The 16,374-nt window shown below is 45.0% G+C and overlaps 1 protein-coding gene across 1 annotated transcript; it reads left to right on the forward strand.

Moving 5' to 3' along the window:
- Positions 1–9,713: 9,713 nt before the first annotated feature.
- LOC125512728 (pathogenesis-related protein PRMS) lies at positions 9,714–10,591 on the forward strand. The gene has a single exon (XM_048677820.2). The coding sequence runs from the start codon at positions 9,793–9,795 to the stop codon at positions 10,330–10,332; it is 540 nt and encodes a 179-aa protein (XP_048533777.1). The 5' UTR covers positions 9,714–9,792; the 3' UTR covers positions 10,333–10,591.
- The last annotated feature ends 5,783 nt before the right edge of the window (positions 10,592–16,374 follow it).

The raw sequence follows: 16,374 nt of genomic DNA on the forward strand, positions 1-16,374 counted from the left end.
TGATCTTGGTGACACGTAGGAAATTTTTTGAATTTTTACTACGATCCCCAACAGTGGCATCATGAGCTAGGTCTATGCATAGATTCTATACACGAGTAGAACACAAAGTAGTTGTGAGCGATGATTTGTTCAATTTGCTTGCCGTTACTAGTATTATCTTGATTCGGCGGCATTGTGGGATGAAGCGTCCCGGACCGACCTTACACGTACACTTACGTGAGACAGGTTCCACCGACTGACATGCACTTGATGCATAAGGTGGCTGGCGGGTGTCTGTCTCTCCCAGATTCGATGAAAAGGGTCCTTATGAAGGGTAAATAGCAATTGGCATATCACCGTTGTGGTTTTGCGTAGGTAAGAAGCGTTCTTGCTAGAAACCCATAGCAGCCACGTAAAACATGCAACAACAATTAGAGGACGTCTAACTTGTTTTTGTAGGGTATGCTATGAGATGTGATATGGCCAAAAGGTTGTGATGAATGATATATGTGATGTATGAGATTGATCATGTTCTTGTAATAGGAATCACGACTTGCATGTCGATGAGTATGACAACCGGCAGGAGCCATAGGAGTTGTCTTAATTTATTTATGACCCGCGTGTCAATGAAAACGCCATGTAATTACTTTACTTTATTGCTAACCGTTAGCCATAGTAGTAGAAGTAATAGTTGGCGAGGAAACTTCATGAAGACATGATGATGGAGATCATGATGATGGAGATCATGGTGTCATGCCGGTGGCGATGGTGTTCATGCCGCGCCTCGAAGATGGAGATCAAAGACGCAAGATGATATTGGCCATATCATGTCACTTTATGATTTGCATGTGATGTTTGTCATGTTTTTACATCTTATTTGCTTAGAACGACGATAGCATAAATAAGATGATCCATCGCAATAATTTCAAGAAAGTGTTCCCCCTAACTGTGCACCGTTGCTAAGGTCCGTTGTTCCGAAGCACCACGTGATGATCGGGTGTGATAGGTTCTAACGTTCGCATACAACGGGTGTAAGCCAGATTTACACACGCAATACACTTAGGTTAACTTGATGAGCCTAGCATGTACAGACATGGCCTCGGAACACAGGAGACCGAAAGGTCGAACATGAGTCGTATAGTGGATACGATCAACATGAAGATGTTCACCGATGATGACTAGTCCGTCTCACGTGATGATCGGACACGGCCTAGTTGACTCGGATCATGTATCACTTAGATGACTAGAGGGATGTCTATCTAAGTGGGAGTTCATTGAATAATTTGATTAGATGAACTTAATTATCATGAACATAGTCAAAAGGTCTTTGCAAATTATGTCGTAGCTCACGCTTTGGTTCTACTGTTTTAGATATGTTCCTAGAGAAAATTTAGTTGAGAGTTGACTGTAGCAATTACGCGGACTGGGTCCGTAAACTGAGGATTGTCCTCATTGCTGCACAGAAGGATTATGTCCTTAATGCACCGCTCAGTGAGCTGAACCTCGAGCGTCAGTTGTGGATGTTGCGAACATCTGACATACACGTTTTGATGACTACATGATAGTTCAGTGCGTAATACTAACGGTTTAGAATTGTGGCACCAAAGACGGTTTTGAAACGTCGCAGAACATATGAGATGTTCCACAGACTGAAATTGGAATTTCAGACTAGTGCCCACGTCAAGAGGTATGAGACCTCTGACAAGTTTCTTAAGCCTGCAAACTAAGGGAGAAAAGGTCAATCATTGAGCATGTGCTCAGATTGTCTGAGTACTGCAATCGCTTGAATCGAGTGGGAGTTAATCTTCCAGATGAGATAGTGATGATTCTCCATAGTCACTGCCACCAAGCTATTGGAGCTTCGTGATGAACTATAACATATCAGGGATAAACATGATGATCCTTGAGCAACTCGCGATGTTTGACACCGCGAAAGTAGAAATCAAGTAGGAGCATCAATTGTTGATGGTTAAACCACTAGTTTCGAGAAGGGCAAGGGAAAGAAGGGATACTTCATGAGACGGCAAATCAGTTGCTGCTCTAGTGAAGAAACCCAAGGTTGAACCAAACCCGAGACTAAGTGCTTCTGTAATGAGGGGAATGGTCACTGAAGCAGAACTACCCTAGATACTTGGTAGATGAGAAGGCTGGCAAGGTCGATAGAAGTATTTTGGATATACGTTATATTAATGTGTACTTTACTAGTACTCCTAGCAGCACCAGAGTATTAAAATACTGGTTCAGTTGCTAAGTGTTAGTAACTCGAAATAAAAGGCTACGGAATAAACGGAGACTAGCTGAAGGTGAGATGACGATATGTGTTGGATGTGTTTCCAAGGTTGATATGATCAAGCATCGCATGCTCCCTCTACCATCGAGATTGGTGTTAAACCTAAATAATTGTTATTTGGTGTTTGCGTTGAGCATAGACATGATTGGATTATGTTTATCACAATACGGTTATTCATTTAAGGAGAATAATGGTTACTCTGTTTATTTGAATAACACCTTCAATGGTCTTGCACCTAAAATGACTGGTTCATCGAATCTCGATCGTAGTGATACACATGTTCATGCCAAAAGATATAAGATAGTAATGATAGTACCACATACTTGTGGCACCGCCATTTGAGTCATATTGGTATAAAACGCATGAAGAAGCTCCATGTTGATGGATCTTTGGACTCACTCGTTTTGAAAAGATTGAGACATGCGAACCATGTCTATTGGTAGATATGCATGAAGAAACTCCATGCAGATGGATCATTTGGACTCACTTGATTTTGAATCACTTGAGACATGCAAATCATACCACATGGGCAAGATGACTGAAAGGCCTCATTTCAGTAAGATGGAACAAGAAAGCAACTTGTTGGAAGTAATACATTTTGATGTGTGCAGTCCAATAAGTGCTGAGGCACGTAGTGGATATCGTTATGTTCTTACTTCACAAATGATTTGAGTAGATGCTGAGTATATTTACCTGATGAAACACAAGTCTGAATTATTGAAAGGTTTAAGTAATTTCAGAGTGAAGTTGAAGATCATCGTGACAAGATGATAAAATGTCTATGATATGATCATAGAGATGAATATCTGAGTTACGAGTTTGGCACACAATTAAGACATTGTGGAAATTGTTTCACGACTAATACCGCCTGGACCACCATAGTGTGATGGTGTGTCCGAACATCATAACTGCACCCTATTGGATATGGTGCATACCATGATGTCTCTTATCGAATTACCACTATCGTTTATGGGTTAGGCATTAGAGACAACCGCATTCACTTTAAATAGGGCACCACACAATTCCGTTGAGACGACACCGTATGAACTATAGGTTTAGAGAAACCTAAGCTGTCGTTTCTTAAAAGTTTGGGGTTGCGATGCTTATGTGAAAAAGTTTCAGGCTGATAAGCTCAAACCCAAAGTGGATAAATGCATCTTCATAGAATACCCAAAAATAGTTGGGTATACCTCCTATTTCAGATCCGGAAGCAAAAGTGATTGTTTCTAGAAATGGGTCCTTTCTCAAGGAAAAGTTTCTCTCGAAAGAATTGAGTGGGAGGATGGTGGAGACTTGATGAGGTTATTGAACCGTCACTTCAACTAGTGTGTAGCAAGGCACATGAAGTTGTTCCTGTGGCACCTACACCAATTGAAGTGGAAGCTTATGATAGTGATCATGAAACTTCGGATCAAGTCACTACCAAACCTCATGGGTCAACAAGGATGTGTACTACTTCAGAGTGGTACGTAATCCTGTCTTGGAAGTCATGTTGCTAGACAACAATGAACCTACGAGCTGTGGAGAAGTGATGGTGGGCCCGGATTCCGACGAATGGCTCGAGGCCATAAAATCCGAGAGAGGATCCATGTATGAAACAAAGTATAGACTTTGAAAGAACTACTTGATGGTCGTAAGGCTATTGGGTGCAGATGGATTTTAAAAGGAAGACATACAATGATGGTAAGTGTCACCATTAAGAAAGCTCGACTTGTCGTTAAGATGTTTCCCGACAAGTTCAAGGAGTTGACTACGATGAGACTTTCTCACTCGTAGCGATGCTAAGAGTTTGTTGGAATTATGTTAGTAGTTACTGCATTATTTATGAAATCTTGCAGATAGGATGTCAAAACATTGTTTCCTCGACATTTTTCTTGAGGAAAGGTTGTATGTGATACAACCAGAAGGTTTTTGTCAATCCTGAAAGATGCTAACAAGTATGCAAAAGCTCCGGCAATCCTTCTAAGGACTGGAGTAAGCATCTCGGAATTGGAATGTGCGCTTTGATGAGATGATCAAAGATTTGGGTTTATACAAAGTTTATGAGAAACTTGTATTTCCAAAGAAGTGAGTGTGAGCACTATAGATTTTTTTATGAGTATATGTTGTTGACATATTGTTGATAAAAAATGATGTAGAATTTCTGGAAAGCATGCAAGGTTATTTGAAAAGTGTTTTTCAATGGAAAACCTGGATTAAGCTACTTGAACATTGAGCATCAAGATCTATAAGGATAGATTAAAACGCTTAATAGTACTTTCAAATGAACACATACCATGACAAAATTTTGAAGGAGTTCAAAAATAGATCGGCAAAGAAGGAGTTCTTGGCTGTGTCATAAGGTATGAGTATTGAGTAAGACTCAAGACCTGACCATGGCAGAATAGGGAGAAAGGACGAAGGTCGTCCCCTATGCTTTAGACGTAGGCTCTACAATATGCTATGCTGTGTACCGCACCTGAAGTGTGCCTTGCCATGAGTTAGTCAAGGGGCACAAGAGTGATCCAGGAATGGATCACATGACAGCGGTCGAACTTATCCTTAGTAACTAGTGGACTAAGGAATTTTCTCGATTATGGAGGTTGTAAAAGAGTTCGTCGTAAAGGGTTACGTCGATGCAAACTTTGACACTAATCCGGATGACTCTGAGTAGTAAACCGGATTCATATAGTAGAGCAGTTATTTGGAATAGCTCCAAGTAGCGCGTGGTAGCTGCATCTACAAGATGACATAGAGATTTGTAAAGCACACATGGATCTGAAAGGTTCAGACCCATTGACTAATAAACCTCTTTCGCAAGCGAGATATGAACAAACCCCATGGGTGTTGGATTCATTACAATCACATAGTGATGTGAACTAGATTATTGACTCTAGTGCAAGTGGGAGACTGTTGGAAATATGCCCTAGAGGCAATAATAAATTAGTTATTATTATATTTCCTTGTTCATGATAATCGTTTATTATCCATGCTAGAATTGTATTGATAGGAAACTCAGATACATGTGTGGATACATAGACAACACCATGTCCCTAGTAAGCCTCTAGTTGACTAGCTCGTTGATCAATAGATGGTTACGGTTTCCTGACCATGGACATTGGATGTCGTTGATAACGGGATCATATCATTAGGAGAATGATGTGATGGACAAGACCCAATCCTAAGCCTAGCACAAGATCGTGTAGTTTGTATGCTAAAGCTTTTCTAATGTCAAGTATCATTTCCTTAGACCATGAGATTGTGCAACTCCCGGATACCGTAGGAATGCTTTGGGTGTACCAAACGTCACAACGTAACTGGGTGGCCATAAAGGTGCACTGCGGGTATCTCCGAAAGTGTCTGTTGGGTTGGTACGAATCGAGACTGGGATTTGTCACTCCGTGTAACGGAGAGGTATCGCTGGGCCCACTCGGTAGGACATCATCATAATGTGCACAATGTGACCAAGGAGTTGATCACGGGATGATGTGTTACGGAACGAGTAAAGAGACTTGCCAGTAACGATATTGAACAAGGTATCGGGATACCGACTATCGAATCTCGGGCAAGTATCGTACCGATAGACAAAGGGAATTGTATACGGGATTGATTGAATCCTTGACATCATGGTTCATCCGATGAGATCATCGTGGAGCATGTGGGAGCCAACATGGGTATCCAGATCCCGCTGTTGGTTATTGACCGGAGAGTTGTCTCGGCCATGTCTGCATGACTCCCGAGCCCGTAGGGTCTACACACTTAAGGTTCGATGATGCTAGGGTTATAGGGAAAGTATGTACGCGGTTACCGAATGTTGTTCGGAGTCCCGGATGAGATCCCGGACGTCACGAGGAGTTCCGGAATGGCCCGGAGGTAAAGATTTATATATGGGAAGTCCCGTTTTGGTCACCGGAAAAGTTTCGGGTGCTATCGGTAACGTACCGGGACCACCGGGAGGGTCCCGGGGTCCACCAGGTGGGGCCACCAGCCCCAGAAGGCTGCGTGGGCCAAGTGTGGGAGGGGACCAGCCCCAGGTGGGCTGGTGCGCCCCCCCACCAAGGCCCAAGGTGCGTGGAGAGTGGGAAGGGGGCAAACCCTAGGTCCAGATGGGCCTTAAGGCCCACCCTAGGGCGCCCCCTCTCTTCCCCCCTTGGCCGCACCCTAGATGGCATCTAGGGCTGCCGCCCCCCTAGGGAGGGAACCCTAGAAGGGGCGCAGCCCCTCCCTTCCCCCTATATATACTTGAGGTATTGGGGGCTGCCCAACATATGATTTGATCTCCCTCTTGGCACAGCCCTACCTCTCTCCCTCCTCGTCTCTCGTAGTGCTTGGCGAAGCCCTGCTGGAGTCCCGCGCTCCTCCACCATCACCACGCCGTCGTGCTGCTGCTGGACGGAGTCTTCCCCAACCTCTCCGTCTCTCCTTGCTGGATGAAGGCGCGGGAGACGTCACCGGGCTGTACGTGTGTTGAACGCGGAGGCGCCGTTGTTCGGCGCTTAGATCGGAATCGACCGCGATCTAAATCGTTGCGTGTACGACTCCACCAACCGCGTTCTTGCAACGCTTCCTCTTAGCGATCTACAAGGGTATGTAGATGCACTCCCCTTCCCCTCGTTGCTAGATTACTCCATAGATTGATCTTGGTGACACGTAGGAATTTTTTTGAATTTCTGCTACGATCCCCAACATCTAGTTGGCCAAACTAAACCGATAGTTCGAAGAGAATTACAAAGATATCAAATCATGCATATAAGAATTCAGAGAAGATTTAAACAATATTCATAGATAAGCTGATCATAAATCCACAATTCATCGGATGTTGACAAACACACCGCAAAGAAGATTACATCGGATAGATCTCCAAGAACATCGAGGAGAACATGGTATTGAGAATCAAAGAGAGAGAAGAAGCCATCTAGTTACTAGCTATGGACCTGTAGGTCTGAGGTAAACTACTCACACTTCATTGGAAGGGCAATAGAGTTGATGTAGAAGCCCTCCGTGATCGAATCCCCCTCCGACAGGATGCCGAAAAAGGCCCCAAGATGGGATCTCACGGGAACCGAAGGTCGCGGTGGTGGAAAAGTGTTTTCGTGGATAATTTTGATGGTTTGGGAATATATGTGAATATATAGGACGAAGCATTAGGTCATGGGAGTCACGGGGCGGGGGGGGGGGGGGGGGGCAGAAGGTAGCGGGCGCGCCCTCCCCCCTTGTGGCCGCCTCGTGGCTCTTCCGACTTGATCTCCAAGTTTCCTGGGTGTCTTCTGTTTCAAGAAAAATCATCGTGAAGGTTTTATTCCGTTTGGACCCCTTTTGGTATTCCTTTTCCGCGAAGCTCAAAAACAAGGAAAAAACAAAAACTGGCACTGGGCTCTAGGTTAATAAGTTAGTCTAAAAAATAATATAAAATAGCATATTAATGCATATAAAACATCCAAAACAGATAATATAATAGCATGGAACAATAAAAAATTATAGATACATTGGAGACGTATCACCGGGCACACAAACTCGCCTCAAACGCCCGGGCTGACGGCCTGGTCAGTGGCTGGTCAGAAAAAACCGACCTAGCAGGGCGCCTCAAACCCCCCTCAAACGCCCGGGCAGACCGACACCCCTCACATCCAACACAAATATGGGGCGAATATGGGGAGGCCCGGGCGTGACCAGGCACGTCCTCCATGTCAGACCCGGCCCATGCCGGCCCACCCGACCCCACATATATTCGTCCTCATTCGCTCCCTGGACCAAACCCTAGCTACTTCACTCCAATTCCCTCCACTCCCTTTTCCACCCAAGCTCCCGTCCGGCGATCTCTAGCATGGCGGGCAGCGAATCCAAGTCCTATACCTCCAGATATGTCAACCCCGAGCTCGTCTCATGCAACCCCGAGGAGGAGATGACCGTCCGGCTTGCTTCTCGCCGTTCCAGGGAGGAGGCGCCCGATGACAGCACTCGGACTCCTTGCGCCGGGAATTCATCGTGTCCGCCCTAATGGTGATGGATCCACCAGGAGGCGTGTCGCCGCTGCCTCACCGGAGGCGTAGGGTCCGTCTGGCGTCCCAACGCTGTGGCGGACGCGCGACCCCTCCGTTGGCGCGCTGAGCAAGAGGTGAACCCATGGGCGTCGTCCGAAGAGAATGGCGCGGCTTGCCTGCCGTGCGAGGCAGCGGGCGCGGGAGACGGCGGCAACTCGTGCAGCGGTGGATGTTGGAGAGGTGGAGTCGCATTCCCTGACGCCTTGACGGATGGCCTGCAACTTCGGGCGCCGCAACCGTGTCGTGGTGGTTGTCGTCGGCTCCTACCAGGACGGATCCATCATCGATCTCATATCCACCGGCACCGCTAGGGTTCTGGGCTCCAACGAGGAAGAGTAGGGCATGGGAGACGGCGGCGCCTTGAGTCCTGTGAGCCGGGCCGTGTCCTATGTCCTACTCTACCTCGCGGGCGACCAGACCAACACTCTGAGGGGCGCAGTCAGGCGCTGGACATGGGCACGTCAGAGCCGAACCAGCTCTGCTTAAGATCAGGTTTACGCTGCATGTAATAGTATGAATTTGACGTTTCTAATTTAAGCTATCCAGTTGTGAAATCAATTATTTGAGATATGACCGGTCACTGTCCACCGACGCGTCCGGTCATGTTTGCGGATGTTTGAAGGGTTGGATTTGCTAAGCCCCACCGTAGATGCTCTAATAAAAAAAATGGAGCAAAAGAGGGTTTCCCCTCCAATTTCCATTATAGAAACCATCAAGCATCCCACAGTCACAGTGTTTTAAACCTGCTACATAACATCATTTCTACGAAGACAACATGAACATAAACTAGGGCTGCTGCCCAGCAATATGCTCTAATAATACCGAAGTAGAGCAAACGAACCCTTGGGTGAATGGCTGGAGCGCACGGATCTACTAGCAAGTTCCTCGATCCTAGACAGTGGCCTCGCACGCGCACCCACATGAAGGCATGTGATGTGTGCCACTGAGAAAGTTCGTGGCATCCCTCGATCCTAGATGTGGCCGGCCGTTTACTTCCGGGGCAGGCAAGCTCCATCTCCCTCCCGAGTGAATGAATGATCCTTTGACCTGCAGACACCGTCGGTCGATTTCATTCCTCAGATGTACGTACTGACCTGTTGAAAACTCAAAATAAATCCCGAATGTGAGTACGTACACTGCTGCCAAGCTAAACTATTCCCAAGTCAAACAAGAAGCCCCGCCCCGAAGCCGCATGCCCCCCTCAATGTACGTGCCCCATCACATGAAATGATTCCATCCATGGGTCGATCGATCTCCACGGCACCGCGCGATCAGTAAGTAGATCTCCCAAGTCGTCGAGCTGTTACTAGCTGCATGTAAAAAAAATTGTTACACTCTGACAACTGCGTCGTGTAATTGACCTGTAGCTGTAGGTTCCAGTTAATTAGCCCCGGTCGATGTGTATATATAGAGGCCAGGCTCGCAGCTTCCAGTTAATTAACCAGTGGCCGAGTTTGCAGACTAGACAGACAGTATAGCTAAGCTAGGTCGACGACACTAGTCATGGCAATGGAGTACACCACAAGGCGCTGGCTGGGCGCGCTCGCCGCCATCGTCCTGCTCTCGTGCGCCCCGGCCCCGGCGGCAGCCGCCGGCCGGAAGCTGCTGCAGATCCAGATCAGCCTGGCGCAGCAGTTCGTGGTGCCGCAGAACCACATGCGCGCGATCCAGGAGCAGCGCCCGCTCAAGTGGAGCAGCGGGCTGGCGGACCAGGCGGAGCGCTGGGCGGCGCGGTTCAAGGGCAACTGCGCGGCCGCGTCGGCGGCGATGCCCGGCGGCGTCAACGTGTTCCGAGGCTTCGGCGAGGCCGGGAAGGCGTGGCAGCCCAGCGACGCGGTGGCGGCGTGGGCGGAGCAGTCCAACTACTTCGACTTGGCGTCCGGCGCCTGCGCCGCCGGGAAGCTGTGCGCGCAGTTCAAGCAGGTGATGTCCAAGGGCAACACGGACGTCGGGTGCGCCTCCGTGAAGTGCGCCGACGGCACCACGCTCATGACCTGCCACTACTCGCCGCTGGGCAACGTCTTTGGCGAGAGGCCCTTCTGATCCCGTCGATCTCGCCCGTCAAGCCGGCCGTCTCGTGCCGCGTGTGTTTCTGGTAGAGCCACCTTGCCATGTTTTGCTGTTTATTACCCAGTTATATTTTAGTTACGACGTGCGCATTGATTTGGATCATGTTATGGTGAGAGTAAAGAGGTTATGCTTTGCGTCATGGGTTTTGTGCATGACATTTGGTAAACTGTCATACTCTTCCAACCTAAAAACTATACCATAAGCTATACTTGACATTTGGAGATCTCTTACATTTGCTAATTCTCGGCCACTTTGAATTTTTGTAAATCAGTCACAATAAACTCCAAAGTGACAAGTTTAATGTTGTTTTGCTATTGTTATGGTGCATTTCGAGATACGAAATCTTAGTACGTATCATGCAAAAGTAATAATCTCCCGTTTCTAAATATGATCGATGTGCATTTCGACTGCCCAAATTCATGCTTTGTCCCACAATTGAAATCGTTGAATTCATATTGGAAATCTCTTTCTTGTGATTACTTGTAATCTTGCATGCACGATACTCATTTGGAGTAGATGGGAGGTGCTCCACACATATGCAGTATGTGGGATTCGTGCTCGTAGCGGCACCAAAGAGGAAAAACACCATGTCCTAAAGTGAAGACGTTCAACCATCGCGCGATCAGTTACCAATTATGTATGATTAGGAGTACTAAGTTTCATAATTTTTCTCCTTTTACATATGGTAATAACTAACTTTCTTCGGTAAAGGAGAAAAGGAGGTGCAAAGCACACCACCGTGCATCTTTCAACGTGCTCAGGCTGTCTATATTGCCAACACCCTTTCTGCTGATGATCTTCGAGTCTTCCTCCCCTTTATTAACATTACACAATGCTTATGATGTAAATCCAATTTCTCTAAAATAATCCCATTTCTTTAACATCATGTTTCAAATCATCAACCAATTCAAACCATGAGGAAAGTTGTGTGAGGCATCAAGGTGTATGATCCTAATTAATCCATTTGGTCCACCAACTTTTACATACTCATATTTCATTATTTAACCAATTTGTTTTTCGGCTTTCATGACTATGTCTCCTTGCTTACTATACTCGCTAGAAATGGGGTATGGTAAGTTCTTTAGACTATTTTGTGTGGGTGTCCCCTCTTGTTAGTCAGTCATCGCCCCTTTCTCCTTCCTAGTGCCATCTCTGTGTGTGTGAGTGTGTGTGTCAGTGTGCTCGTTTCTTGTGTATTGTTTACGTAGCCCCGTAGATCAAGGGGAGGATGGGAAAAAGTGTTGTCCACGCTAGTTAAGTGTGTCGCTTGGTGCTTGTGTTGTGTTTCTACTCTCCACGGTGTTACATACCACTAGTTAGCCTTGAGTTGCAACGTCGCACGACCCAACTGCCTGAAGCTCATGTTGCATAGGGGACCGCCCGCAGACCACGACCGCCTCAAGTATGTGAAAGGATAGTGAGCCTTGGGTGGAGCTGCCCGTAGGGCAAGGTAGGGTGGCCACCCTACCTTGATTTCATACAAAAAAAATATGCATGTGTGCATACATCAGTCCACGGCTAGCTGGGTAATGTTTGGTGAAAAAAAACCTAAAAAGGATAAAAGGGCGGGTCATTTGAGGACATAGTCCATCCAGCCAACGCTATTTTGGCTGTGGGTAAGCTACACTCACGCACAATAGCACACCATACTACCAATCAGTTTGGTAACTTTTGGGCAGGGAATGGGAATTTAGACCAGAAAGTTTCCAAAGGGATTAAGCATGGAAAATAGAGTTTAACTTTTCCCTCTTCGTTGATACATGTTGGGAATTAATTCGGGATGAAAATCGTCTTACGGATTAACAGCCCCCCACGAAACGAAATCGATGAAAGTTGACTCCCTTAATTCCTATTTCTCTTCCCCTTCAACTCCCAATCCCTCTAACTAATAAGTGCACTTTTAACATCCTCACTCCTCAACTATGTTCCTCATCTCTAATTCCCACAAACCAAACAGGTAGTATGGGCTAGTTTGCTTGCTTCGCTAGGATGCTTCCGGGAGCTCCTATCCAACACGTCAATGCGGGGGGGGGGGGGGGGGGGGGGGGGGGAGATGGAGAGAGGGGCAGTGCGCACCCCTCGCGCGCCCATTTGGGACGGCCCAGGAGCGGCGTCGGGGCGCCCCCTATTTCCTATTTCCTTGTTTCTTCTTTTTTGTTTTTTCTTCCTTTTATTTTTCTTATTTAAATAATTCAAGATTTGAAAATAGTTCCAAAATTCAAAAAATGGGAATTTGAAAAAGGTCATGGAGCCAAAAATATCCCTGAATTCGAATAATGTTCACGAATTTGAAAAATGTCGATGATTTTACAAAATGTCCGCGAATCTGGATATTGCTGACAATTTTTTATCAAATGAACAAATTATCAATTCAAGAACATTTTGTCAAAATCGATGAACTTTTTCAAAATTAATGAACATTTTTTGAATTTGATTTACCTTATAAAAAATTATGGTAAACAAGTTTTGAATACGATGAACATTTTTTGTGTTAGATGAACATTTTGTTCGAAAAAATGGATGAACAAATTTTGAGTTTGATGAACATTTTTTGAAATCGATGAACAAATTTCGAATTTGATGGTTTTTTTAAATGATGAACAAATTTCGAATTTGATGACTTTTTAAAAATAATGAACAAATTTCGAATTTGATGAACATTTCTATTTCGATTAACAAGTTGAATTTTATCAACATTTTTTAAATCCCGATGAACAAAAATGAATTTGTTGATTTTTTTGGAATTGATGAACATTTTTTTTACATTGACGAACATTTTTTTGAATAGGATGAACAAAAAAGTGTTCGCTAATTTGAAAATAAAATTCGCAAAAAAGTGGAAACTTAAAGAAGGGAAAAAAGTAAAAAAATGTAAAGCAGAAAATGGAATTTTTTTAAAAAAATGGGAAAATAAAAAACAGAAAAAGAAAAGTAGAAAAAAAATGAAAGGAATAAAACGTAAAATGGGCCAGCCCATACGACATCCAGCACCCGAGGCGGGGGGTGGGGGTACGCGCACGGTTGCTCGGCGGCACCCTACGCGCCGAATAGGAAGCGCTGATGGAGCATGGTGCGGTGTTGCGGTTGATGGAAAAATATAGAAGAAGGACATGAAGGAAAGGGGATAGCAAAGACAAAAGGAAGAGCATAATGTTCTAATTTAATAGCATTTTAAGAGAATATCTTGGCAATTTATGTTGTGATTTTAGTGGCACTTTAATTGTGTAAACTATTGGTTTGATAAGATATCTGGAGTATTTTATAATGGTGGTACCTCTAATCCAAGTACCCCCTCCCCCCGCGAAAGTTTGCTAAAAAAAAGTACCCCCTGAAAGTGGCACGGCGTCTGGAAATGTGTGTTGGTTGTGTTGCATGTCACTGTGCGTGTATTTCCCCCCACCTTTATTTTTATGTTCCCTGCCACTGTAGGGAGATACGGTACTTCTATGATACTGTGCGTGGAAAGGAGCATCTGAGTGGCTGGGAAGGACGTCCAATGGTATAAAATTCTTGCACTTGACGTACGGTTTGGTTCTCACTCTATAATCTATATAGAATAGAATATAAAAGGTGACTGAGCACCAATGCATGTTTTGGAATTGTGATTAAATTATTTAAGATATGCTAACTACTCTTTTTTAATAGATGATGATCCTGAGTGAAGTTGTTGTAATCAACTTATTATGTATGTGTTACACTCCTAGTCTCTCCAAGCGGCCGGTCACATCGAAATGCTTTATATTGACTAGCAAACATGTCTGTGCGTTGCAACGGAAGAAAAAAAATTCTCATGTCTTTAGTTGGCTAGCTTAATAAACATTGCTCGGGACCAATAATACCATCTTCACATTGGGCCGGCAATCCATCTATGTGACTCCTGAGGCCACATAGGGATCCCAATAGTCGTGCACGTCGGCATCCGATCAGCTTGTGTGGTTGCGTACCCTGTCAGTCAGGGAGCAATACATCTCACCCTGTGAGCATTCACGCAAAATGGACTGTCAAATTCTATAATTTTTGCTAGAAGGTCAATATAACCGTAATAGAAGATACCATGCACTTTATAATATTTTTTGCTATAACTATCATCAACATAAAAAAAGTCTGCAGACTAAGGCATAGCCTAGTGATGGAAAAGGGCTGATGCCTTCCCACACATCCAGATTCAAGATATGGTACTTGCAATTTAGATTCTAATTAAGGTTGCCACCACAGCCTCAACCTTCCAGAGATTGAAGGAGTCAAACATCGCTGAGGCCTCCGCCGACAACTAGTGCTATCGAGCTTGATCCTGTGTCATTTTGCTCATTGGTTGTGTTGGGGTAGGCTGCGCCTCGGTGCATAGTTTTTGATTGATTCTGCCCCATCACAAGCTACCTTTGGATCGATTGATTCCTTCCCGACGGAAGGCGCTTAGCCATTTATCCATCCAACTGCATGTTTGCTTGCCCACGGTGATAGTCTGGACACTCCCAATGCTGTACTTTCTACGTACAACACCCCTTGCACCCTTATCAACGGCTCTGGCGCATCTGATCATGCATCGAAGCCCCGACTTGTCAATTTGTCATTGAGGGGTAAGTGGGGCTCGAGATGAGGACATGAAATGCGCATACAATAAGTGTAGTGATTGAGGAGGAGGGGGCGGAGGGTTCTTACCTCGTTGGTGGACGGGAGAAGAACTGAAACTGAAACCGATCAGGAAGTTGTGTACGACGGCGAGGCGACAAAGAAGAGGTCAACATCTTGTGATGGGCACTTCTTGCTATGCGTTAACAATCTTTACAATCAACCACATAGACGGGGATTAATGGAGACACAATCATTGGCTACAATCATGGTAACCGATGGGACAATTCGTGAACTCGGATCGTGTTGCATGGGCAGGGCTGTCCGTGACGACGCAAGTCTTGGAGGTGAGGACGCATGGGTGACGGATGTATCTCATGCGACTCTACAATCGTGAATTCCACAGGGAGTGATGGGGCTCGTGAGATGACAATCCAGCTTTGGTAGCATCTGCTCGAGATCGTGCAGGGAAGGACCGCTTGGGATAGGGGAAACTTGAATCTGGGAGAGGAAAGGAGACATGTCGGCCCTACTGGTTTTGTCCTGGTTTATGTAGCTGACTTTTTTTTAGCATGGCGTGCTCATGCGGAGGCTGGTCTGTTGTTTTCTTTTGATCTGACGGTGATTAGAACGCGTAGGTCACGCACGTTGAACTTATCCTATTCGATGACTGATTCTCGAGCCACATATAGACCCGGGGTGAGTTCCAACAGTTCCACGGCTTATAGGGGAAGAACAATTCCTTGATTTTTTTTTCTGTTACGGATGAACATATTACCAGAAATACCATGCGAAAAAATTATGAGATATTAAAAGTATGTTTCCTTGTTTGGCAATGACGTACGCGAGGCCAGCTGGTTTGGGCCTGAGAGTTTATTAGGCCGCTTCTGTGTTTGGATCCTTGCGGCACAGTTTTTTTCTTCTAAATATTAAATCACAGCCGTCAATCTTTATGTTAACACAAAAAATCACCAGATACAAAAGGGTGATGGATGAAGAACTATGAAATATTTCATCCTTTATTATTAGGTATAGATAGGATAAATTGATTCTTAACAATATTTTATGTACGCACCCACAATTTTGTAAAGCAACAGAAGTTAAAACTTAGTGTTACAATCCAAATAAAATCAGGCCATAGAAAATTTACACATGTATATATCAAGAACCAACTAATATATTTGGTTCCCACATACCCACTCCAATTTTTTAAAGAGATCCATAAGTTTAAGATCGATAGATAAATCTATCAACCTCATGCAATCGGATTGACACCTAAATCCCTTTGAATTGTTAAAATATGTTGTAATCAGGGTTTCTTGATTTTCCTTGTGCTAAAATCCAAAGCCTCAGCACAACAAGGGCTATTCTCATATGTGAAGGAAAGCATACAACATGTACAAACAGATAATTTTCATACTATCTGCCCACCAGCCCTACTTCACC

This window comes from Triticum urartu, chromosome 6A (assembly GCF_056163025.1).
Source record: "Triticum urartu cultivar PI428250 chromosome 6A, HENAU_Tu73, whole genome shotgun sequence".
NCBI lineage: Eukaryota > Viridiplantae > Streptophyta > Magnoliopsida > Poales > Poaceae > Triticum > Triticum urartu.

Bases quoted from the DNA above. Each gene is read 5' to 3' on its own strand.
- LOC125512728 (XM_048677820.2), top strand. From the start codon at position 9,793: ATGGCAATGGAGTACACCACAAGGCGCTGGCTGGGCGCGCTCGCCGCC.